General features: G+C 43.5%; 2 protein-coding genes and 1 pseudogene across 3 annotated transcripts in view; 2 read left to right on the top strand and 1 right to left on the bottom strand.

Annotated features, from left to right (window-relative positions):
* LOC137425471 (sister chromatid cohesion protein PDS5 homolog B) overlaps positions 1 to 27,069 on the top strand; it is a 258,555-nt gene that overhangs the window by 104,227 nt on the left and 127,259 nt on the right. The gene's annotated exons all lie outside the window — the stretch shown is intronic.
* On the bottom strand, positions 3,456 to 7,822 carry LOC144891849 (uncharacterized). The gene is made up of 2 exons (XM_078776691.1): positions 7,259 to 7,822; positions 3,456 to 7,228 (listed from the first exon to the last, which is right to left on the bottom strand). The coding sequence occupies exon 2, from the start codon at positions 6,378 to 6,380 to the stop codon at positions 4,371 to 4,373; it is 2,010 nt and encodes a 669-aa protein (XP_078632817.1). The 5' UTR covers positions 6,381 to 7,228; positions 7,259 to 7,822; the 3' UTR covers positions 3,456 to 4,370.
* LOC137425982 (nitric oxide synthase-interacting protein-like) lies at positions 18,677 to 24,258 on the top strand (annotated as a pseudogene).

The following is a 27,069-nucleotide window of genomic DNA, read 5'->3' as shown; positions in this document are numbered from 1 at the left end:
GATGAATATCAACTGAGAACACATGTCATGTCCGAGGATTTCTTTTAGACGGTTGATGTCATACACTTTAAAACTGCCATCAGCTTTGGACTTGTCTGATCTGAAATAAAAGCTCTTACTGTCTCCCTGCGCATAGTAAAGGAGTAAGACAAGGAGATCAGTATCTTCTCCAATCAGTGTAGTGGTGTGTAGAAGAGATGCCTCCACTGCAGCCTTTACTATATCTACGTCAGCATCTCCAGGTGCATTGACCACAGTGCAATACCTTTCTCTCAGTTCATCACTTATCATCCCGATCAGTCTCTGTTTATTGATATCTCTTGACAGGACCTCCTCCTTGCCTGAGAACTTTGTCTCAGCAGTGAAGCTGACAATGGGATGAATATTGTGTCCTCTTCTCTGATGCGTGTTGTCTTTAATGGACGGCCCTTCCTCATAGCCATCAAAGACAATGGTCGTAGCTGAACCATAATGCTGGATGGTGAAGTCAGCATACGACTGCGCTATTTCACCATGGCTTTCTCCACTCTTCCATGGTATTCTGTGAAGGAGTGAACCTCCATCAAGGACGTGGATCTCCGTTTCTGGTACAGAATCTAGGATGGCATCACTTGCACGATCACAGATCGCGTGAGCTAGTTGTGGCTTATCATCCTTTCGGAAGACGTTTCTGGCTTCAAAGAGGGCAGGAGGGAAAGGACTGAGCTCATAACTCATAACCTCCTGCAATGATAGCTCTCCAGTTTATAGGGTGACGATGAATAGCGACTAACTGTATAAGACAACAAATGCCTAATGGGCTGGTAAACCTGGCTTACTGGATTACCTGATTACTTTGTGCTTATTTAAGTAATTTTGATGATTTCCTTGGTGCCTTAAACCTAGGCATACACACTGAAAATATCTCTCGAGGTTGACTACTATTCGACAGAGCCATTTTAGTGGATCAGGATGTCACCTTGGGATGCCATCTTGGACTTGTCAATAAATAATTAACTGATGGTAATTTTATTGATTCAATTGGATTCCTTGGGCCCTAAAACCTAGGGTTAGACACCAAAACCACCTTTCTAGGTTGAATACTAATTGAGATATGGCCATTTTAAGCTCCTGGTGGCCATCTTGGACGCCATCTTGAAAATGACCCCTTTCCGGAAGTCAGATGTTACTAGATTTTTAGTATGTTATTTAGCATGCCCAATGGTACCAGAATCCATTGAAAAACCTTTTGTATCAATTTTTTTGGGGTTCAACCATATATTGACCCCTCTATTATGGCGGCGTTGAGCAAGCTCACGGGCAGCGAAGGCTGCTGCTGCTGGCCGAGGAGCGTACCAAATTGGGAGGGCCGTGGGGTACAGACAGGAGGGTGCGCTTAATGGTGTCGCTTGGAAAGGGAGGCTGTCAAAATGGATGGAATGGGGCCTCCTCCTTATTTGATTGACACAACGCAGATTCAACTATTGGAAACATGGCCTTATGGCCTATACACATACTAATGAAATAACTGAAGTCCTATGGTGACCTACGTGTTGCTTGTGGCCTATCTATGAGGTGCTGCCTTTAACCCTTTAATGATGTCATATTTACAAGAGTGTGGGTTCTCAAAACCACAACAATATCTATCTATCTATCTATCTATCTATATATATATCTATCTATATATATATATATATATATATATATATATATATATATATATATATATATATATATATATATATATATATATATATATATATATATATAGTGAAACCTTGACTTACGAGTTTAATTCGTTCTGTGACCGAGCTCGTAACTCAATTTGCTCGTTTCTCAAATTAAATTTCCCCATTAAAATGAATTGAAATGCTATTAATCCGTTCCAGCCCCCCAAAAACCACACCAATTTTTTTTGAAATATATATATAAAAATATCTCACGCTTTATATTTCACCTGTATGCAGCATACAAGTTGGCAGGATGGCCTGGACTGGAGGTACGCACACTTGACTCTAAACTGTCCAGCCTGGGTTTGAATCCCGACCCAGCTATAACCTGTCATGTCGGTGTTTCACAGGCAGGGTGATTCATCAATGTGTGTACCGCTAAACTGGGCGCCCCGTTTGCGTCCCATTAGTTGTTGGATGTTAAGGATCTCACCGTGTCTTCCACAAAGAGAAGGCGAGCTATCGCCGGCACTCTGAACAAGTTGTGGCCTGGCATGCTCTTCTCCTCTGCCATTATATACGTCCTCCTCGGCATCTTTTTCCAGAAGAGCCCTGTCTCGTCACAGTTGAAGATTTGCTGGGGGATGTATCCTTCGGCTTCTATCAGTTCGGCAAAAGTTATAATAAAATCTTCAGCTGCCTTCACATCCGAGCTTGCTGCCTCACCATGCCTGACGACGGAGTGAATGCCGGTCCTCTTCTTAAAATTATCAAACCATCCCCGACTGGCTTTGAATGACTCTTCCGATGCCTCGTCCGTTGATGTTCCCGCCGTCTGCTGCACCAAATCCCCGTAAATGTCTCGGGCCTTCTCACAGATGATGCTCTCGGTCACGGTATCTCCTGCGAGCTGCTTCTCCGTCAACCACACAAACAACAACTTCTCCATCTCTTCATGGACAGAGGTCCGGAGCTTTGAAATAATCTTAACGCCCTTGGCGTTATAGCCTTTATCGACTCCTTCTGCTTCAAAATCGTACATATCGTAGAAGTACTACTATCGTACTGCCTCGCCAAGTCGACAACACGCACACCTCGCTCATGTTTTTCGACGATTACGTGTTTTATATCCAAGCTCGCTCGCTCGTAACTCAGATCTCGGCTCGCATCACAAAGCAAAAAATTGACTGAGCGACGGCTCGTATCTCGGAAAACTCGTAAGTTGGTGCACTCGTAAGTCAAGGTTTCACTGTGTATATATATATATATATATATATATATATATATATATATATATATATATATATATATATATATATATATATATATATATATATATATATGTGTATATATATATGTGTATATATATATATGTGTATATATATATATGTGTATATATATATATGTGTATATATATATATGTGTATATATATATATGTGTATATATATATGTATATATATATATGTATATATATATGTATATATATGTGAAGAAGCAGCTCTTCGTTTGGAAAAGAAGTCCACAAATAGCCTGAAATGACGCAGCTTTTATTTAAAACCAACTTATACAGATCCGGAAGAAGCCAGACATCTACAGCAAGAACCAGCTTCATGCCACGTCTAGCCTTCCTGGAAACGCATTGATTCTCATTCACGTATATAGGAATACGATTATCAGAAAATCTCCGAGAGAACAAAGCGACTGGCGAGAGTCCCTCACCGTCATCCTAGCCCCCACCGTCATCCGCTCTGTCATTCGGGGGAGTCAGCCCTTCCTTATCATTCGGACCAGATATAGTTTCAAAAGCTCCGAGGTGACGAAAAATGTAACTCACAGAGAGAAGAGTGCATGCTTGGCCAGATAAGACCATGCTTGGCCAGCCAGATAAGACCATCTAGGTAAAAAGGGCACACGTATACGAAAAACCATTTGCCCAACACGACCGAAGCGAGCCTTTCCTCATTTTAAACACAAACTGAAGCATGTTTATTGTAATTCAGGCGCCGCTATGATTATATGGAATATAATTAATGTTTTTAAAGTTTATATCTGCAATTCGAGCATTCTACTTGAAACTACACATTCCACGCGCGTATAAACGTCCGCCAGCCCGCGGCTCGAGGCGCCATCTGCGGACCGAATCAGAGAATCTATGACCGGGCTTTATCTTGCATCGAGAGGGCACATGGAGGACGAGCCATCCGTTCAGCACGAAATGCATCGAGTACTTTCCCATTTATCCCCAGCAAAGCGAAAACCCCTTTATTTACTTATGTAAAACATTAAGCAACATTTTAGATCAAAACATATTATTCGACCGACGTTTAAAACAGAATTCTAAGCAATAAAGAATCTACGACTTGACATTCCTTCCTCTTGTCTCGTCGAGACAAAGTATCTTAAGAGACAACGTGCCACATCGGGCTTTATTGAAAAATAATTGTGTAATGCGGGTATTGAAAAAATAATTGTGTAATGCGGGTATCTCCCAAGGGCATATCGTGCGCCCAAAGCGCCTCGCCCGTGCATTTGGCGAGCGTGTCGTGTGGTGCGAGCTTTGAACCTGAGGGCTCAGAACATGAAAGTCCATTAACGTTTCGGATCCACAACGAAGGTGTCTGGTCCAGATGAGGTTCTGCTCCGCCAGAGGGCCCATCACCTCCCCTGCGGAACTTGCTCCCCCCACCCTTTGCAGACTCAGTCCTTGCAGATCTTCGAAGTTAATCAACGATCATGCCCATGAGGTCCCTCACGTGCTGCTGTTCTGGGGAATACATAATATTGTCAGTATCTTGTGTCTCAATTTCCTGGTCAGGGTACAGAGCGTAAAAATCCGATTCACTTGAAGCATTTGAACTTAATACATATGGAGCAAAGAGAGGAACTTCCTTTATGTCAAAGTCTCCCTTGGGCGCCTGGTCGGCTTGCGGGTCTAGGATATCCACGTCGGGTCCCTCGATCGCCAGACCCAACGTCGCAATCAGATCCATAGTTGGGTCGGAAGGGGGCGTGCAGCTGTCAGCTTGTAATACATAAGCAGCGTTAGCCAGTACACGCAAGGGGTTTATAGCACAAGTATCACAGTCATCACAGACACCGTTACAGGCAGCAGCCAGTTCCCACATGGGATCCGCACAAGTATCACAGTCGTCACAAAATTCAATACAATTTTCTGGAGCGCTGGTCGCAACTGCCTTGTTGAAGGACCCGTTCAGGTCGACGGCCTCTGTGGTCAGAGCCATAGTCGTCGGCGGCTTCTTCACTTTCCATCCTGTAAAATACTTTCTCATACAGAGGAGGACTAGAGATTTCATTAGTGCCCCCCAAATTACTACCCCGATTATCACAGCCAGTGCGGTCAATAACCACTTCACTATGGTGCCCGTCCATCCCTGGAACCAGTCAGTGAGCCAGCTAAATTTATAAGAGTTCTCGCGCGCGATCCGATCGATTGTCAGGGCGTGGCTAGTTTCCCTTAGTCTCACTATTGCGGCTGACACTCCTTCAGATGGATCGGGTATGTAAGTGCAACATTTTCCCTCTATAATTCCGCATACCCCTCCTTTCTCTGCCAAGAGCATGTCCAAAGCCACCCGATTCTGCATCACCATTGTACGCATGTGAATCACCGTATCCAGTAGTATGTCATGAGCCGTAGCGGTGTCGTTTGCCACCTTTTCTAGGGCCAAAGCCAATTTGTCTATCCGGAAACTATCCATGACTGTGCCCGCTCCTGGGAAGAAGAAACCGAACACCTTTTCCCATAGGCTCCCGTGTAGTTTAGTGGTTCCATCTTCGTTCATGACTGACCTCTTATAACGCCTGTCCAAGGACTTTGGGTCTAGCTCATCCAGTATCTCAACGTCAGGAAGGACTGAACCCAGATAACATGTGCCCCCCCAATTATTTGGTAAATAGGGGTAAGCCTTGTCGCCGCATATAAACATTGTCCCATGGGGTGGGACCAGGTGGGTGGATAAGCACTGGAGTCCCTTTACCACCCCATTAATCCTACTAACCCCCCTGGAGAATGTTATAGCCGTTATGTTGTGGTTGTGTTTATCTTGCAGTACTATTCGTAATGTAATCCCTGAGCTCCCTTGTCCCAGCTTCCCGGGGAGAGTGTAGGCGCATTCTGATTCTCCCATACGCAAGTGGCCGGAACCCTGGAGGCAGACCCTCCCTTTCTGTGGTTTGACCCAGACGGGGGCAGGCCTCTCGGCCACATGGGCAATCATTGACGGGCGATAATTAAATTGTCGATTGCAACTCTTGCCGTTGTCAACCCCTTCTCTTTCCAGCGTGGTGACTAAACATGGGGAATCGATAGGTTGTGAGCAGAGGTCATTGAGGGACAGAGGTAGCACTATCATATGTATTCCTGTGGTGCCTGCTTGGGGAAAGTGCATGCACGACCAGCAGTGTGTCCTATTTTGAATTGTTGCCACCTCCCTGGCCACTTTCCAATATGTGTTTTCCCCCCTCTTTGGGGCCTTATCCTGGGGGTGTGGCGTGAGTATGTATTCGATGCATGGTGTGTGTTTAGTTTCGCCACTGGCCGCTCCTGGGGTCCAGACGCTGCACCGGACCTGCATAGTCATGCCTTTCTCTAGGCGCGTGCGTGTTTGTAGCTTAAAATCAGGGGTTCCCCATTTGTATCCTGGTTGGGCCAAGGTCTCAATGCTAGCTTGCCCGTTTTCCCGGAACTCTCGTTGCTTTTGTAGTACCATGCCAACGCGTCCAGGCCCTGCCGACAGTGCTAGCCAATTTATGTTCACCCAATTTGTGTGCAGGGCTTTCTGTTCGAAACATGGTAGTGATACTCTTTGTCCCCATGTTACGGTGAGGTGTCGGGTTTCGTTTTCGCATCTATTGGAATCGGAGTTTCCCCTAGCTGCTGTCGCTATCAATAGTATTGTACCTATGATTAGGCCCGTCCTTACTGTGGTTGCTGTGGTGTAGTGTCTGGTGCTTGTATGGCCAACTTACAGTGCGTGGCGTGGATCCACGAGGTCTTGCCCTCGCAAAAGACTGCCGTTGGTGTAGTCAGCAACACCTGGACTGGTCCCTTCCACCTTGGTTCCAAGGCGTTCTTGCAGGTGAAGTGCTCCACGAACACCTGGTCTTTTTCCTCTGGTGGAACACCTGGTCCACAAGTCTCCTGGGAACGCCTGGTCTACAGGTCTCCAATTCATCTATCTAGATTCAATTCATTCAATTCATAGTTTCATAGAACACCTTTTCTCCAATTTCCTAATCCACTTTTTTCAAGTGGATCCAATTTTATCCAATATTCAATTTTTAAATTCAATCCCATTTAATCCAGTCCAATTCAAATTAAATTCAATCCTTCTCTCAGCATCCCATTACCTGTTTCCAACATCAATAAAAATAAAATTATAAAATTAATAAAAATCAATCATCTCAAATCTCAAATCAAATCAAAAAATCAATCAAAATCATAAAAATCAATAAAATAATAAAAATAAACGAAAATTACTTCAGCTAGAGTTTCAACTAGAATTAACACAAACAAACCACCATTAACCTCCATTAACACAAACAAACCACCATTAACCTCCATTAACACAAACAAACCACCATTAACCTCCATTAACCTCCCCCTATTATTTATTTATTTTCACGAATAAACAAATAATAGAAATAACCTGGTCTACTTCCAATTTCAATTCTGGTCAGTTCTGGTGTCTGGTCACACACAATGTTTTCCTCACCCACTGTGATTCGCTCAAAATAGATTCTCACTGTTATGTCTGAAATTCGTCTCATGAAAACCCATTCAAGAGTCCGGTGTAACAGACAGCCAAACACATAGACACGCCGAAGACCCCAGGGTACCCATCAAACTAGCTTGTCCCCAGATCCACAACACAGCGACACATGTAACTTTACTAAAACTAGAACGGGCACTCGGTAGAGCGCATACCTTCGCCGCAGCTACTTTTGTTGCCAAAATAAAAGACTACAAGATCTGTGTAGCAAAGCCACACCTACGTTGTCATGCGGGAAGATTTGTTTCAAATTAAACCATTCTATCCCGCCAAAAGTTTGATATTGTAATCACATCCATGACCTTTTCATGACCTTGACCTTGACCTTTGACCCGATCGATTCCAAAATCTAATCAAATGGTTCCCAGATAATAACCTATCATCCCACCAAATTTCATGCGAATCGGTTGAATACCTTTTGAGTTATGCGAATAACATACACACACACACAGACATACAAATAAATACACAGCGATCAAAACATAACCTTCCGCTTTTGCGAAGGTAATAATCACTTACTCATAACTAATACTCATAATAACTCATAATTACTTATGTAATTACTCATGCCAATACTTACTTAAAATAATGTAATATCCCAATCTTCACCCCCTATGCAAATCGAAGCACCCCGGACAACCCACAACCAATATCAACCACTGTAGCCGCCTTCCCCTCCAGGCAGCCACACACAGCCAGATACATCTCCACCCACGTCACACAAGACAACAGCCAACCAGTGTGTCCACCACACAGAAACCTTTGGCAATGCAACAACCGAACTCCCAGACGACCAACAACGAAACATCCAATCCATTTACATGGCTCACCAAGCAGTTCCAACTTAATCCAGCTTCACATACCGATTTCCCCAAAAACTCGTGAAACTTCACCCCCATTCTGGAAGAACCCTGGACTAAACCCTGACACCCTAAATAACTTCAGACCCATCTCCAACCTACCCTTTCTGTCAAAAGTTTTGGAACGTGCTGTGGCCACTCAACTCAAACATCACCACTCTGCCAATAACCTGTATGAAACATCCCAATCCGGATTCTGCTCCAGCCACAGTACTGAAACTGCTCTCCTCAAAATCACCAGCGACCTTTTCTCTCCTCTGATGCCGGCAACCTCAACATTTTCATCCTCCTCACCTCAACGCCTCCTTTGACATCATCAATCACACCATCCTCCTCACCCTGTTTAGACCAGCTTGTGCCTATTAAACCCAAATCAGTTCACTCCCAAGCCTACAAGGACCACCTACAGCACTGCAAAGATGTCCTCTACTCCACCTACTACCCTCAAATTATCCACTCTGGCTCCGGAATCCCAAAAGCACTCTTCTCTACAATAAACAAACTAAATAAACAAATAAATAAACAAACTTTACAACGTGAACAAACTCCTCAGCGCCCTGGATACCACCACCTGTCATTCAGAGTAGACAACAGCATCTCCTTTCTGGCTTTCAGCATCTCCTTTCTCCTTTCTGGCATCCAAATAAAATTCTGGCTTCAAATCAACTTCCTCGAACTTAACTATGATAAATCTAAATTAATCTTCGTTTGCCCAAAACCACTCACCAAATCCACCCATAACTTTGCCCCCAACATCGATGGTTTCCCAGTATCCACCTTTTATGAATTTTATGAATCTTCTCATTATTCGAAAGTTTACAAAATGTCCCAAATCTGTATATTTATTTTCTACTGTGGTTATATTAAACCATTATTTTACAAAATCCAACTTTCAATAAACTGAAAAATGCTTCGCCATGGAATAGTCCACCACTCATATAAATAATCATAAGAGTTCTGCGAAACATCTCCATCTTTAAAACTTAGCCAACCATTTTTAAACCACATGTTTTCCCCCCAAAAAACAAGTCACATTCTTTGTATATTGCCAACATTGTTCATCGTTTAAGTATCATCCAGAACTAAAATTTTATAAACCATCAACTTGTAGATGCATTTATTTATATCCCATTAACCCAAGAACTCTCAATTGCTTGGTTATATTTTAGTAATGTCATATATCCATATTTCTTTTCCAAAATGTTCCTGATATACACATTAATCCCATCTGTCTTTGTTTCCAGATCAACTCAAATCAAGAAATCGACACAAATCCTTATTACCTCCAATCAACTCAAAATTAAATCAAACAATTCAAAACCAGATCGGATCAGCGATCAGAAATCACTTTTCCAATCAACACATTCCAAGCAACAATTCATTCAAAGACCAAGCTTAAAAACACAACTCTCATCTTACTGTGACAAATAAGCAACCAACCTACTTCACGCTAAAACAAATAACTTTTCATCACCCCTTTCTTCTCCACCGCCTCTTACACTTAAACAGATCACAATTACTCACTCATACACTGTTGCCCATCATGAAATCCCAGTAGGTTGTTCTTCAATCCCAACCATCATGTGATCCCAACCACCGCTTCTGACACCATTGTCGACGTCTCCATTTATTTCGTTCCTCATGGGGTTGGTGTTTTATGGCCTTTACCTCTTACCCAATCACACTGCACATCATTCCCCGTCCTTGATGGATAATTTTACATCCAGATGGGCACAGCATCCCATTTTTGGCGACCCAGCCCTGAAACAAGCCCCTGTACTCCTTGCAGGCTGGACCAAAACCCCTGGACGAGGTTGCATCCCAGTACTGACTCTGCTGCCTTCTTGCAAACCACTTCAACTCCATGAATTTTACATGTTTCGTGAACAGAACAAAGCACTCTGTAATCGTCAGATTGAAACTGCCCCAAACCCGTCCATATAAACTCCATTGTTGTCCTGTCCATCTCTCTGTGTTACATTTACATTTTGTGACTCACAGTACCTGCCTCCATGGAACAATGACGCCTGAGCACTCAATTAGCCCTCCCAGTACCAAAGACTTACAATCAGACCGACAGACAGACAAATAACAGAGGCATGTCGCCAGCCCCAGCACAGGACATCACCTTTCCGGGCAGGCACAATATAATCCACAGTATCGAAATGCCAATTTCTATCCGGAGCCTCGCAAAGCCAAAATCGGGCATGTTCACTGCATTTCACTGCATTTCACTGACCATGACTATCCCCATTGCTCGATCACGCACGTCACTGTGCTCGGCCCGGTTAAATTAAATTCCAAGCGTACTGTACCTGACGCTTCCACAACAACAAAAAACTCGATATTCTCTGTTCGCTAATTACGTACATGATTTCAGTTTTATCCAACAATATATGTCCCGATATTCTCTCCAGATTTAAGTTCTATATCCTGTCGTTAAAGCAACACCCTGTAGACTGACTCCGCCTGTCGTTCTTCCAAGGTTAGTGAATTGCCTCTGACCTCTTACCCTTACATATCTCGAACAAAGGTCAAATAAACTTCGAAGGGTCAAACTTCAAATTGGGGTAACCAGCGCTTTATTATCCCACAAGTAATGCAAGTCCGGCGACAATGGACAAATGACCATTAATGTGGCTCTACATAGCATAATGCTAACTTCTACGAATCCAACAACCGTCACAATCCGCCCAGGAACGTCCGTACGAGGCATGCTTTACAATGCAGCACCCTTGCTACCTGGTGCACCTTTCGCACATCCCTCCTCGTTCGCACAACGCTTCATCAACACACCTCCTCGCGCCCACACCTTGGCACAAGCCACACCACATACCGACAGTTGAAACCTCGACCGTCCTCCTTCCTCGGATAAGCGTTCTGTTGAAAACGTGACATTTGACCCACAATGCATTTGGGCACACATCCTCCGAGCAACCTCATACAGCACACCCGTGACTCGCGGCTCGCTCGGCTCCTGCCCGAACGCACAATAACTCTACCCAAACTTCCACGGAGCCGCACGGCGGAAACACAGGTTTGTACCACACTTTAATTAAACGAACATCGCCAGGATTCTCGGATAGACGTTAATTTCACAACACACACGACAAAAATCCGATTTAAATTCAGAGATCGCCGATCGACCTGGCACAACCATCTCAACGCGACGACGCCACGCCGCCCTCCGTCCTGGCGCGCACCCTCGTGCCTCCACACGAATCCCAACACTCCCAAACAGATGAAAATCCGGACTCAGTTCAGGACCTCACCTGTTCCCTCGGATAGTCGCTAGGGAATGTCAAGTAGACCACTTACAAAGCTTCACACCGAAACCCTCTGCTTTGCATATGTCATACAGACAAATACATTGGCCAGATACACACGTCAATTAACATCCCAATATACATTCATTCCTCATTCATATACGAGTGAGTCTCCCAGACTTCGCGCGAAAATCAGATCGACTCAAATCATGCCTTTCTCCAGCCACTCCCATGTACAATCTTTCCTCATTCATGTTACGTCTCTCATTCAAGGAAAAGGATTTTTGGGACGGGTTGGACGGGGTGGGTTGAGGTGAAAAAGGGAAGGCAGGGCGGGGTGTTGGGGTGTTGCCTAGAGCCCCGGGACTGAGCTCAGGTCTTGGGGGGGGGGGTGGGGGGTCTTGGTCTGGCATCTGGTCCAGCGGCATCAATCGCTGATTTACTTGCTTAACTGCTTACTTACTTGTCAAGCGCAAACGACCCCTCCTCTGGCCAGGGATTATTTAAATCTTTAGTTAACACAGCCCAGTCCTTTACTGGTCTTACCGCGGCAAAATGATGCCTCTTAAACATGAAAGATGCCGGGGTTCCCTTAAGGGGTTCCCCTTCTTTCATTAGCTTGCTTCCCATCTTATTGCTCTGGGCTGATCCTTCCTGGAAAGTTCTCGGCCTGGCTCAACCTTTACGGCTGTCCGACCTCACTTTTCCCCTTTCCCTTGTTAACTTATAATGTTACCCTTATCGAACGTTATCTTTACCGATATCCTGCGCAAATCCTTTTACTGGCCATGTTCTTATGGCCCTCTTAAGTTAGCCACAGCCCTTCGTTCCCTGGCATGCAATGGCATACCCCATCTTGTCTCTGGGCTGTTCCTTCCTGGAAAAATCTTGGCCACCTGGCTTCAACCTATATGGCTGTCCGACCTCATTTTCCCCTCCTGGTGCTAACTGTAACTTTAAGCTTACTGTTAAGTCCTTACTGGTATCCTTAATTGTTTATCCTGGCTTTAACAAAGCCACGTCATTCTGAGGCCTAAAATGAGCCTTTACTTACAATTTCTGTTCGAGTGCAGGCAGCGCGGATGACAGGGAAGCGGACTGAAACCGTTCGAGGAAGCAAGGTACAAATTTGGAAAGATAGCCCTCTGGTATAAAACAATTGCTCACCTTAATCAAATTAGAGTGCCAGCGTCCCGGCCTCGGGCAGCCTTCCTCCTGTCGCCCGGGTTCCGCTTCCCGTCCTCCGCGTCTGTTGCGACCCCACTCCTGGTACCATCTGTGAAGAAGCAGCTCTTCGTTTGGAAAAGAAGTCCACAAATAGCCTGAAATGACGCAGCTTTTATTTAAAACCAACTTATACAGATCCGGAAGAAGCCAGACATCTACAGCAAGAACCAGCTTCATGCCACGTCTAGCCTTCCTGGAAACGCATTGATTCTCATTCACTTATATAGGAATACGATTATCAGAAAATCTCCGAGAGAACAAAGCGACTGGCGAGAGTCCCTCACCGTCATCCTAGCCCCCACCGTCATCCGCTCTGTCATTCGGGGGAGTCAGCCCTTCCTTATCATTCGGACCAGATATAGTTTCAAAAGCTCCGAGGTGACGAAAAATGTAACTCACAGAGAGAAGAGTGCATGCTTGGCCAGATAAGACCATGCTTGGCCAGCCAGATAAGACCATCTAGGTAAAAAGGGCACACGTATACGAAAAACCATTTGCCCAACACGACCGAAGCGAGCCTTTCCTCATTTTAAACACAAACTGAAGCATGTTTATTGTAATTCAGGCGCCGCTATGATTATATGGAATATAATTAATGTTTTTTAAGTTTATATCTGCAATTCGAGCATTCTACTTGAAACTACACATTCCACGCGCGTATAAACGTCCGCCAGCCCGCGGCTCGAGGCGCCATCTGCGGACCGAATCAGAGAATCTATGACCGGGCTTTATCTTGCATCGAGAGGGCACATGGAGGACGAGCCATCCGTTCAGCACGAAATGCATCGAGTACTTTCCCATTTATCCCCAGCAAAGCGAAAACCCCTTTATTTACTTATGTAAAACATTAAGCAACATTTTAGATCAAAACATATTATTCGACCGACGTTTAAAACAGAATTCTAAGCAATAAAGAATCTACGACTTGACATATATATATGTATATATATATATATGTATATATATATATATGTATATATATATATGTATATATATATATGTATATATATATGTATATATATATGTATATATATATATATGTATATATATATATGTATATATATATATGTATATATATATGTATATATATATATGTATATATATATATGTATATATATATGTATATATATATATATGTATATATATATATGTATATATATATGTATATATATATATATGTATATATATATATGTATATATATATATGTATATATATATATGTATATATATATATGTATATATATATATGTATATATATATATGTATATATATATATGTATATATGTATATGTATATATGTATATATATATATATACATCCACATCCGTTTCTATCTGGTCAGATGGCCCAGCGTCACAATTTAAGAACCGGTTTGTGGCAGCAGCACTAGGTACTCTTCAAGAGGCTCACAAGATCCACATCGAGTGGAACTTTTTTTCGACCTTGTTGAAAAGGCACAGTTGATGGGATTTGTGGGTCAGCCAAGCGCTTTGTCATGCAGAAAGTTCTTAACCGCCAAAACATCGTCACAAACGCAGGCAGCTTCGTTGCCGCGGCAAGCACCATGGAGAATGTGTGTGTCACTGAGGTTAACTCAACGGAGATTACGAGGAGGAATGAAAGGCTGAACTTGAAGCGTGTTTTCAGTCAGGCCAAGCCCATCACTGCCATCGGCAAGATGCATTTCCTGAAGGCGGTGAATGATGACGTGGTGTCTCACGTTCTGATAAAAGCCAACACTAACAGGGCTGACGAGGATGATGTTGTAACCCAAAGCAGTGATGAGTCTATTGTAGTGGGAGACTGGTACAGAGTAGAATACGAAGGCAAGCAATTTCCCGGAGAAGTTGTTGCTGTGTGCGAGGGTGAGTTTCAGGTGTCAGTAATGGAGCGAGTGGGACAACAACAACAACAACATGCATTTTAAAAGGCCATTTTCCCTGCTAGAGCAGGGGTTAGCCTTGCGGTCCCCATGACAATCTTCTCCATTTTGCCCTATTTTCTGCATCTCTCCTTGTTAACCCCCTTGCCCGCATTTCTTCTTCCACCATCTTTAGCCAAGTCTTTCTCGGTCTTCCCCGTCCTCTGCTTCCTTCTACATTCATTTCCATCACTCTTCTCAACCAGTCACTTTCATCCTTCCTCAACACATGACCAAACCATCTCAACCTGTTCCTCTTCACAGCATCAATCACAGGCTCTATTCCCATCATCTTTCGCAATTCATCATTTGTCTTCCTCTCTCTCAACGATACTCCGCACATCCGTCGAACCATTCGCATTTCCACCCTTTCCAACCTTCGTTGCTGCTCTACGTTCATTACCCATGTCTCGCTCCCATAAATCATAACACTTCTCACACATGCAGCATACACCTTTCCCTTCAGCTTCAACGACACTCCCCTCATCATCAGCACGCCACTCAGTTCCCGAAACTTCTTCCATGCACATCTCACTCGAGCAACCGTTGCCGAGTCTGATCCACCTTCTCCATTCAGCATGTCTCCGAGGTAGCAAAATGTTTTCACACCTTCCAGCTTCACGCCGTCTCCAAGATCCAACTCAACATCTCCTCCATCTGCAGCTCCCTCTGTGCACACCTTACACTTGAATGTAACTGCCACACTGGTTAATGACCCTCTCAGACCACTACATTTTTGATGAACCCACTCAGCGCACATTGTACATTGAATGGAATTCACTCCAACACCCTTCCTACACACAGCACAGGGCCACTTCCCAGTTCTTTCCACCTCACCACATGCTTTACCACTTGCCATCACCTTCGTCTTTCCGATATTCACCTTCAGACCTTTTGTCTCCATACATTCCTTCCACGTGTTCATCTTTTCCTTCAGTCCATCCATACTTTCCGCAATCAACACCAGATCATCTGCATACAACAACTCCCACGGTAAACCCTCCTTTACGTTCTGAGCCAGCACCTCCATCACAACTACAAATAGTAGTGGACTTAGTACCGACCCCTGATGCACTCCCACCTTCACCTCAATCTCACCACTGTTCCCGTCCTTCGTCCTTACAGCTGTGCGCGCTCTTTTGTACATTGCCATTACTACTCTGATCAATCATTCCTCCACTCCTAACTTCCTCAATGCCCATGTCAATACTTTGCGTGGTACCCTATCGAATGCTTTCTCCAGATCAACAAACCCAAGAAACAACTTCTTCCTCTTCTCCATGTACTTCTCCTGCAACTGCCTCACAATGAAAAGCACGTCTGTCGTTCCTCTTCCTGGCATGAATCCAAACGGCATTTCGTCGATCTTCACTTTCTTCCTTATCCTCCTCTCCAACACCCTTTCCAATACCTTCATTCCATGCTCCAATAACTTTATCGCTCGGTACGAGCCACACTCCAGAGGGTCACCTTTCCCCTTGTGTAGAGGGACGAGGGTACTCAGTTCCCAATACACTGGAATGCGGCCTTCTTTCACCACCAGATTACAGATCTCTGTCATTCTCTTCACACCCCAACTTCCTGCTGCCTTCAACATATCTCCCACAACTCCCGTCGGCCCTCCCGCTTTTCTACCCTTCATTGCTTTTATCGCTTCCTCAACTTCCTTCTCAGTTATCTTCTCTGCCGGTCCTAAAACTGGGTTACTCTCTATGTTGCCATCCCATTCATTCTCTGTATTCAACAGCATTTCCATATATCTTTTCCATCTTCCTTTAATTCCATCTGGGTCGACAACGATTTGTCCCACTTCATCCTTCAAGCAACTCACCCCCATCACATCACACCTCTCTTTCGCTATCTGCTTTGCAATCCTGAATGCCGCTCTCTGACCCTCTTCCGAATCCAAGCGTTCTCCGAACATTTTCCTACATGCCTCCTGCGCCTTTGCTACCTCTTTCTTTGCAGCCTTCCTGGCTGCCTTATAACTTTCATGCTCTGCTGTTTCTGCTCCCGTACCCTTCGCCTTCTGCCACTCCTTGAACTTCTTCCTCTTCACGTCAATGCTCTTTCCAACTTCATCATCCCACCACCATGCTTCCGAGTGCCTCGGTGGTCCTTTTGTCCATCCACATACCTCACCAACGGCTCCCAACAGACTAGCTTTCATTGACATCCAACCACTTTCAAGCTCAACCACATCATCCTCGACCCTACTCAGCCTCTCTTTTAATGCCTCCCTTACTGTCACCTCTTTCAACCTCCACACCTTCATTCTCGGTTGGTACTTCACCCGCCGAGCTCTCCTCGCACCTTTCACCCTTACGTCGCAGACAACCAAGTGGTGCTGTGAAACAGCCTCCTCCCCCGGGATCACCTTTGTGTCCTGGAGGTGCCCCCTATCTCGCCTACGCACCATCAGGTAGTCAACGGTTGTCGTCGACCCACCTGACGTGTATGTAACAAGCTTATTATCCTCTTTCTGGAACTGAGTATTACAAATCAACAAATCAGCTTCATCAGCAAACTCCAAAATCCTTTCACCTCCACCAGAGGGAGGTTTTTTTTCTCCATTTCTCACACCATATCCGTAACCCCCATGAACTCCATGAAAACCGTCCATACTCCTTCCCACATGTCCATTTAGGTCTCCTCCTACCACAACAACTTCCTCATCTTTCACGTTTTCCATCAGCTTCTCTATCGCACACCAGAACTTGTCCTTTTCTTCATCGCTTCGACCAACCTGCGGAGCATATCCCGAGATGACGTTCACCAAGAGCTTTCCAATCATCATTTTCACCATCATCAACCTATCACTCACTCTAGTCACACTCACCACACTGTCTACAAACGCCTCACAAAACAGGACACCAACACCATTCACGCCCTCCAGGCACCCTTGCCACAGAAACTTGTATTTCTGTCCCTGCCTACCCTTCACCATTCTCACACCACTTCCCTTCCATCTCGTCTCTTGCACACTACTCTTCTACTGACCAATACTTCCACCACTTCTCCTGATCTCCCTGTCATTGTCCCTACATTCCATGTCCCAAACCTCAGAAACCGATCTCCACTTCGGGCTGTACCCTGCCCATATGTAGTTGTAATTGTCATGGTTCCCTTTTTGAGGTCATGTTTTTATGGCCGGATGCCCTTCCTGACGCCAACCCTCTTCGTCGTCTTTTACGACACGCAGGGATACGGTGTACCTATTCTTATTCAGGGTACACACCGGGGGAGCGAGTGGGAAAGTACTGGAAATGGCCTACGCAAAAGGATAACATTTTCTACATGGAGAACAAGATGATTTCTAAATTGGATGCTCCAAAAGTTGTCCATAACCGTGGACACTTCAAAATTTCTGATCAGATTTGAACTTTATCAAGGATCAATGCATTAGACTGCAACTGACTGTTCAAGTTAATTTGTGCAAATTAATCTGTTAATCTGTTAATTAATCTGTTAATAATAGTTGATCTGTTCAATTGCAAGTTGTGAGTTAAGAGTTGAAATAAGACTTATATGGATAACTATGTTAATTTACATGTAATTCCTAAGTGTATCTTGTGATTTTAAGGAAGGGGGAGGGTCAAACACGATGTTTTGTAACTCGTACCTTTGCATGGACAAACTGTAACGTTACTAACCTAACGTGACTAACCATGATTTTTGGGTCTAATTCAAAAATGAAGAGTCAAGCTGCTAAAATTATTGGCTGAAACATTTGTCATCAAACTAGAAGTAAAAGGAACATGGCACTTTGTTTGAGGTATCTCACGTTTTAGGAAATTTTTTGTCTGAAAACTGATTTTTTCCCATGTCCTTTTTTTGTAACGTTACTAACCAACATTAAAAGTTACCATTGCAACTCTAATTTTTTTGAATTGTTTTCATTCTTTTCTGTATTATAGACCTGGGGTGCGTGAACATGTTGTAACATGATTGTGACTTGAAATGAATAGATGGTAATGTTGCAGTAGAATAAGATATGAAAATCTGCTAAAAATGTAACGTTACTTACCATGGAATTGCCTATATATATATATATATATATATACACATACATATACACACACTAGCAGGAGTACCCGGGTGAGGGGGGGGGGGGGGGGGGAGGCTGGAGAGGGAGGTTGAGGGTGGGGGTGGGGAAGAGAGTGGGAGGGAAAATATATACTACATATATATATCTTTTTGGGGGGGAGGGGCTTTGACAGGCTCCTCCGTTTTGGGGGAATGGGGAAGGGAAGGAGGAAAAATTTACCCGTGCAAAGAGTGCTTTAACCTCATATCAGTGTTGCCCAGGTAAAAAAGGAAATTGTAATACCGTCTGCCACCATCACCAGGTGGCGCTACACCGTACACATTTACATAGAGAATTTATGCCCCTCTCCCGGTCCCCCACAACCCCACATGAGGCCGAGGACACATAGCCTATGTTACCCCCCAGACAAAGTTGTATTTGTATTTGTACCCTGAGTAAAGTATATGTGTTTTTAGCTGGAGTACACGGCGTTGCTCAAGCGAAAAAGAAACATTAACATATTTGAAACTAGATGGTATTCATAGAATACTTCCCCTGAGCAGTCAACTTGTTGTGAGTGAACTCTTCTTTTTTTTTAAAAAAATTTTCCTTTGATCCAATCCCTTGATGAATGAATGCATAATAAATGCTGCCAGACCACGTGAGCGATGACATCATAAATTTATATTCTCTAATATAATTGTTGCATGGATCACGCTCAATACATTTCAAACTGATCAGACTAAGCGTTTTCCCTGTCGAATTACGACGTCATAATTATGGTACCAATGATGTCATCGTTAACAACACCTATTCCCCATATGGATTTCTTTACAATGAGCCATGTTTCAATTTTTTCCATGCAGCGGTTTTGGAGATATAGAGGTGCAACATTTTTCGGTTTTTCCAAGATGGCACCTGTACCACATGACCGATGACGGTCACTGAATGATGACAATGCTGAACCCTGATTTTCGCTTCGCGAGCGCAGTGTAATGAGGGCAAATATAATGGAAAAGCAATTGCATCCAAATGAGCATCCATCACAAATGTCAAATCAGCATTTCACATTTTTATTGAATATCTGCTGGTGAATGTGCCGTTCATCACGTTTCTGAGTTAAGTACAGTATGCTGACTTTCAGGAAGAAGAAGAAGCTTTACTACCAACTTCGTACACTTCCGGAATTGTTTGATTTTTCGTGTTCAAATGCTTGTTTTTTGTATTTAATTATGTGAATGTGTACTTGTATACAATTATAAATGTCATTAATCAAAAAGGCTTAGGCACTACAAAGATTTTTTTAAACTCCAAAAACACGAACTTTTTTTTTTTTCCAAAATTTTGTTTTTGACTAAAACACTCCCAGGCACTCACTGATGAACCTCTGAAAGTTTGACGAAGATCCGTTCAGCCATCTCTGAGAAAAATGGCAAAACACATACACACACACACACACACCCAAACACACACACACCCAAACACACATACACGCACAGAACCAACAGTTCTCTTTTATAGTAGATGTAGATATGTAAAGTAGATGTGTCACCGTTTTGTCTCTTTGGCCATTCTCTTATTTGACGTCAGAATGTATCCATGTCCTTGCTCATTCATGAGGTTGCTCAGTGGGTTCAGGATCCCTGAACCCTCTATATACAGTCATGCCCACAAATATTGGCACCCTTGCACTTTTTTCAAATAACTCACAATTTTCAAAAAAAACAAGTTGAAATTGACAAAAGTATTTGGTCTCCACAATTCTTTATTTCACTGTTAATATTACAGAACCTTTGTTTTTGATTCAGAACTTAATATATCCTTTTAAATCAAAAAAGAAAAAGAAATGGCATTGACAAAATTATTGACACCCTTGACTTAATATTTGGTAGCACGGCGTTTGGACAAAATAACTGCAGTCAAGCGCTTCCTATTGCTATGAATGAGCTTCCTACACCTCTCTACTGGCAGTTTTGCCCACTCTTGTGCAAACTGCTCCAGTTCTCCCAGGTTTGAAGGGTGTCTTCTCCCAACTGCTGTTTTCAGATCTCCCCACAGTTGTTCAATGGGATCTAGATCTGGACTCATTGCGGGCCACTTCAGAACAGTCCAGCGTTTTGTCTTGAACCATTCCTGGGTGCTTTTTGAAGCGTGTGTTGGGGTCATTGTCTTGCTGCAAGACCCATGACCTTTGACGGAGACCCAGCCTTCTGACACTGGGTTCAACATTGCGCTCCAAAATGGCTTGGTAATCTCCTGATTTTATGATGCTATGCACACATTCAAGGCACCCAGTGCCAGAGGCAGCACAGCAACCCCAAAACATCACTGAACCTCCTCCATCTTTGACTCTAGAAAAGGTGTTTTTTTCTTTGAAGGCTTCATTTTGTTTTCTGTAAACATAGAGATGATGTGCTTTACTAAAAAGCTCTAATTTGGTCTCATCTGTCTACAGGACATTCTCCCAGAAGGATTTTGGCTTGTTCAGGTGCGTTTTGGCAAACTCCAGTTGGGCTTTCTTATCAGTGGGGTCCTCCTGGGTCTCCTACCATAGAACCTCCTTCCATTGAGTTGGCGATGGATGGTGCGAGTTGAAACTGTCGTACCTGGTGTCTGAAGGTCAGCTTGAATCTGTTTGGCAGTTGATTGAAGTGCTTTTTCCACCATACGCACAATCCTTCGCTGCAATCTTCGATAAAGTTTTCTCTTGTGGCCACGTCCAGGGAGGTTTCGGTTGATAAAACCGAAATGTGTTCAGTAAGTGCCATGGGCCTTAAACTTCCTGATAACATTGCGTACGGTGGACACAGGAACATGAAGGTCTCTGGAGATGGACTTGTAGCCTTGAGATTGTCCATGCTTGGCTACAATCTTGTCTGACTTCCTCAGACAATTCTCTGGTTTTCTTTCTTTTCTCCATGCTCATTGTGGTACACACAGTGACACAAAATAGCAGAATGACTCCTTTGCTCTATTCAAACTGGTTGAATGAGTGATTTTTATATTGTAGGCACCTGCAACTCACCACAGGTGAGTTTAATTCCAGAGTAAAGAAGAATCACCTGCTTGAAATCTGATTATTTCTAACAACTTCTAAAAGGAGCCAATAATATCGTCCGTGCCATTTTAGGATTTCTGTGTGGAATCAGCTAAGCTTCAATAATTTTTTTCAGCTTTTTTGTTTTGTTCCATTGCAAGCCAAAGAAATACAAATGTGAATACCAAAGAATTTTTTAATTTCAACAATTTTCCAGAAGAAATGGTGCATTATTTGAAGAAAGTGCAAGGGTGCCAATATTTTTGGCCACAACTGTATCATCACTCCTGGTATTTCGATCTTTCTTTCCGAGTGCTGTAATATCAATGCTGTATTCCAAAGCTCCATTGCTTTCTTTATCAGTTTGATTATTTGGGGTTTGATCTTGTGCAATGCATGCATTTCATCAATTTATCATCCATGAACATGAGACACAATCAAAAGTATTTTTGTAGTCTATCCATGCTGTGGATAATTTCGTTCTTGTTTTGCAATTTTCGAGTATGGTCTTATTTAATACGAGGTGGTCTATCATTCCATAGACTCCTCTTTTACATCCTTTCTGTTTTGCCTCTAGGCCTCCTTGTGTTGGGTGATTGTATAAAATTTCTGTGATTATTCTCCTCAGATGTTTGTACATTGTTGACATGCGTGTTATTTGTCTGTACTAGTAAGGTTGGTGCGTTTCTTCAGATTTTGGGATGAGGAAAGTGTTACTACTGTGAGCCACTCATCCAAGGTCTTCTCCCCTTGGATACGTTTGTTGAATGCTTGAATGTAGTGATTATTTAGAGAATCTAGTTGCTTTATCCAGAACTTTGGAATTCCATCTGGGTTTATGCTTTTATAGTTTGGCATTTTTGCTCGTTGTTCTTTGTTATTTTTCTCTTCAGTAAACATCACTAAAGGTGTTTCATTTCGATTTTTTTTTCCTCCATGTTTTAGATCCAATCCGCTTCTTTGGTGTGTTCTTTTGGGTCCTCATAGATTCCTTTCCAGAAATTTTGCTGTCTATCTCTATTGGTGGATTTAATGTGTTTTGCTTTTGTTTTCCAAGTTTCCGTAGAATATTTTCACGTTATTTTAAAACATGCGGTTTTGTTTTCTCCCTTTGTTGATTTTGTGATTGTTTTTTTTATTTATCTTTCTTGCGATCATTTCTATTTTGAGTTTGCTTTCAACATTTCTTTGTGTGTGTGTGTGTGTGTGTGTGTGTGTGTGTGTGTGTGTGTGTGTGTGTGTGTGTGTGTGTGTGCGTGCGTGCACGCGCACATTGTCACGCTTTGTTCTAGAGGGTTACTGCTTTCGCAGCAAAATAAAAATGGTCTGTTGGAAAGCTAATAATTGATTTACTTGGCTGGAAAGGAATAATCAATTTACTTGGAACAAAAGTCAATGTCAGTTTAATCACTGCGATTTCCGTTTTTGAAAGCCCTCTTTCCAGGATCGAGGAAGAAAATGTGCCTTCACGTTGTAGTTCCAACGGTAACATTTATTATTCTACGACAGTAGGAAACCTTTAGAAGAACATGGGATCCAGTGGTGACTCCTGATTGGTACGTTTTTTTTTTTATATAAAGAAGCTAGTTTGGAGTGTATGGTTCAACAGAAATGTGAAATTGCTTGACAAACAAAGCCATTTGAAAACCAAAGAAGGAGAGGGCATCCAAATTGAAAGAGTTGGCCAAGGCAGAACATGATTCCAAGATAAAGTCCTTTTTGGAAAGAGAGAACTTCATTGTTTCCAAGCCCTTAATAACTTTTGTCTCCCAAAATAATGCAGGTCTCACAAATGAGGAAGCTGGCAGCAACCGAGGAAAGGAAGAACCAAAGCTTAAAGAGCTCCCGAGCTTTTGGACCTCATCAGTCATCACTGACTCCTGCAGCCAAAGCCACCGAGCAGAAAAAGCCTGACAAAACAGTGTACCTTCCAATGAATGGGAAGCCACTGAGGATGAAAGTACTTGTACTCGTCCACTTCATGCCTATCAACGACAGACAGCAAAACGTGGCTCATCACCAAATCCCAGAGCTATGTTCGTGCTGTCACCAATGTTGTTTTGGCAAACTCGGTGCCTACTACGTCCATCTGGTTCTGTGGAGTGCATAGAAAAGATTATCAGGAAGGACATGGTGCATCCGAATTCTGGCGAAAATCTCACTGAAAAGGACATTATTTTGTTGCAAAGTGAGGTGGGGGAGGGGGGGGGTGTTTGTGAGTGTAGGAGTGAAGCTAGAAGCTAGGAGTGAAGCTAGAAGTGAAATAATCCAGGGCTGTCATGACTCATAATGTCCAATGAGGACAACACATGGTCAGATCTCTTCCTAACACGGATGTTTTCCTGTGATTTTTGCAACTTGAGGGGTTTTTGGTGTTGTTTGTTATTTTTCTTTTGTAATGGTGGTTATTCTGTTTAGTTTTGCAAAAGTGACGGCAAGTCCGTTCTTGGACCGTATATTTGGATGAACCGGAAGTGAAGTAGTATAAATTGCTTTCGGAAAATGTGACACAATATGGAACTATGGGATTACATTCGATATGCTTTCCACGAACATGTAACCCGTCTGTACTGGAATATGGGCAAGGCTTACATGGTTGTGTTCAGTAAGAAATGTTTTTGCCACATTTCCGTATTATCTTTAATTCGGGGTATGTGGGCCATTGTGAACCAGAAAATGTAACTGCTGCAGTCGTTGAGAATGTCATCATGGCCACCAAATTTTATATGATGCAGCTCAAAAAAAGCTGCATTTCTTGAGTGCAGGAGGAAGGTATCTTACTATTGTTTGCTATTGTAATACAGTACAGGGTGTGGTGGGTTTTCAGAGCCCAGATCCTCATAGTGCCCGTTGAACTTCCATGATGCATGAAAGCAAGCTTTGTCTCTGAACATGACCTTTTTCAGGTAATCTTTGTCATCCTCTATGTGACTGAGCATTTCTAAGGCAAACACCTTGCATTTGGGTCTGTCATTTGGTTTGAGTTCTTGCTGAATCTGCACCTTATATGCATAAAGCTTCAGTATTTTATGCAAATTCCAGTGTATTGTGGTTGTTTGTTAGTCCCAGTTCTCTGGATGCATGTCGGATTGATTTTCTAGGACTTTGTTGAAACGATTCACACACTTGTTCAACTTCTGCTGCACGTGTACTTGGTCGACCGGTACTTTTTCTGTTTATGACAACTACCAGTCTCCTTAAACCACTTGTACCACTCTCTGATACTAGTCAGTGATGGTGGATTTGTTTCATACCTTGTACGGAAATTATGCTGACCTTGCGTGTCGGATCTCATCTCGATGAACCATTTGACACACTGAGCTTTCTCCTGTGGAGTCGCCATTTTATTTTACATTAAACCACCAGACCTGAAAATAAAGAAAACCTTATGAGTTTCTTTATCATATAAAACAAAGGGTATCGTATCATTTGTGGTACTAAATATATTAACAACCAAAGTTGTCCAAGTCTTTTTGGAATACTGTATTTTTTTTATTTTTTTTTTATTTTTTATTTTTTGTATACAAGATCGAGGCTCGTGAAAGAGCGAACATTAATCACACAGAAAGACAAACAGACACACAAAACAAATAACATCGGGAGCGGTAGACAAGATGGGGAGAGAGGGGGAAGGACACAAACACAACATTTGAGAGCAGGGACCGAGAGACATGGAGACATCGAGAGAACTGTGGGAGGGAGAGGGCTTTGGGGGGAAGGCATGGGAAGGGGGGGGGGGGGTGGGAGAGGTATAAAACATATGGACCCTGCCAAGACTTCCAGGAAAGAAGTTGGAATTTCAAACAAGGTGGATCTGGGGTGAATTAGTGGGGGTAGAAAAGATCAAGGTTTTGGATGGGGGAAGATAAGAGATGGTGGTGAACAGCTGTTTTGAAGACCTGGAGGGAGGAGTGTGATTGAAGTGAGTGTGGGAGTTTGTTCCAGAAGCGGGAGAAAATAGGAATGAAAGAGTGAAGGTGAGCAGAGAGCCGAGATTTCGGCAGTTTAACCATCAGAGGGTGGCTGGCAGATCTTGTGCGACCTGTAGGAATATTTGGGGGACAGAGCACAGAGAGAGCTGGGGGAGCAAGGCCGGAGAGGAGTCGGTAGAAGACAGAAAGACCACCTACCTGCCTGCGGTGAGTGAGTGAAAGGCCCTCAGAGATAGCTTCATCGCGGGAGATTCCAATGATTCTGAAAGCTTTGGATTCAACAGCGTGAAGCCGAGCCAGGTGTGAGGCAGGAGCACCGGCCCATAGGGGAGAACAGTATTCCATTGAGCTGCGGATGAAAGCCTTGTATGTGGTGAGGAGCTCAGGTGTGCCTAGGAAGGACTTCGCACGACGGAGGATGCCCAGTCGGCGACTGGCTTTGGAGGCCAGCTTGGAAATGTGGTTTTCCCAAGAAAGATCATGGCAGATGGTGAGACCCAAAAGCTTGAGCGACAGAACTTCTTGGAGAGGATTGTTGAGAAAGTAGATGGGAGGGTTGTCCAGTCGATCTTTTCGGAGAGACATAGTAAGAGTGTGAGATTTGTCAGGATTGAAAGACATGTTCCACATGTTTGACCAGTCTGTGATTTTGTCCAGGTCTTCAGAGAGTGAGGAGGCTGCAGACTGCCGATCTGAGGGAAGAGGAATGGAGCGGCAGAGAGTGGAGTCATCAGCAAAGAGATACAGAGGATTTTCCAGAGAGTCAGAGAGATCATTGATAAAGACCAGAAAAAGCACAGGGCCCAGCACACTGCCTTGGGGAACTCCAGCCTGAATGGGAAGGGGAGATGAGAGAAATCCATTCAGGGCCACACGTTGACTACGACCAGAGAGGAAGTCCGCAAGCCATGCATGGAGATTTCCATGGATACCATAGGAGGAGAGTTTGGTGAGCAGAGCTGGGTGCCAGACCGTATCGAAGGCACGTGATATGTCAAGGGAGACAGCTCTGATTTCCTGTTTGGCATTGAGGACCTCCATCCATTGTTGAGACAGCAGAAGCAGCATGTCCAGAGTAGAGTGACCTGGTCTGAAACCAAATTGATGATCAGAGATCAAGCCATTGGAGAAGAGGAAAGATTTCATATCCGAAGCAATGATGGATTCCATGACTTTGCTGATAATTGGGAGCAGGCTGATTGGTCTGTAGTTGCAAGGATCTGTTTTTGCACCTTTTTTGTGTAAAGCGGTAATGTTTGCTGATTTCCAGGATGCTGGCAGATGACCTTGAGCAAAAGATAGGGTGAAAAGAACAGAGAGAGGGTGAGATAGAGCGGCAGAGCAGGATTTTAGGACC

This window comes from Myxine glutinosa, chromosome 4 (assembly GCF_964187855.1).
Source record: "Myxine glutinosa chromosome 4, kmMyxGlut1.1, whole genome shotgun sequence".
Lineage (NCBI taxonomy): Eukaryota > Metazoa > Chordata > Myxini > Myxiniformes > Myxinidae > Myxine > Myxine glutinosa.
This window is presented reverse-complemented; position numbering and strand designations above follow the sequence as displayed.

Bases quoted from the DNA above. Each gene is read 5' to 3' on its own strand.
- LOC144891849 (XM_078776691.1), bottom strand. From the start codon at position 6,380: ATGGTACTACAAAAGCAACGAGAGTTCCGGGAAAACGGGCAAGCTAGC.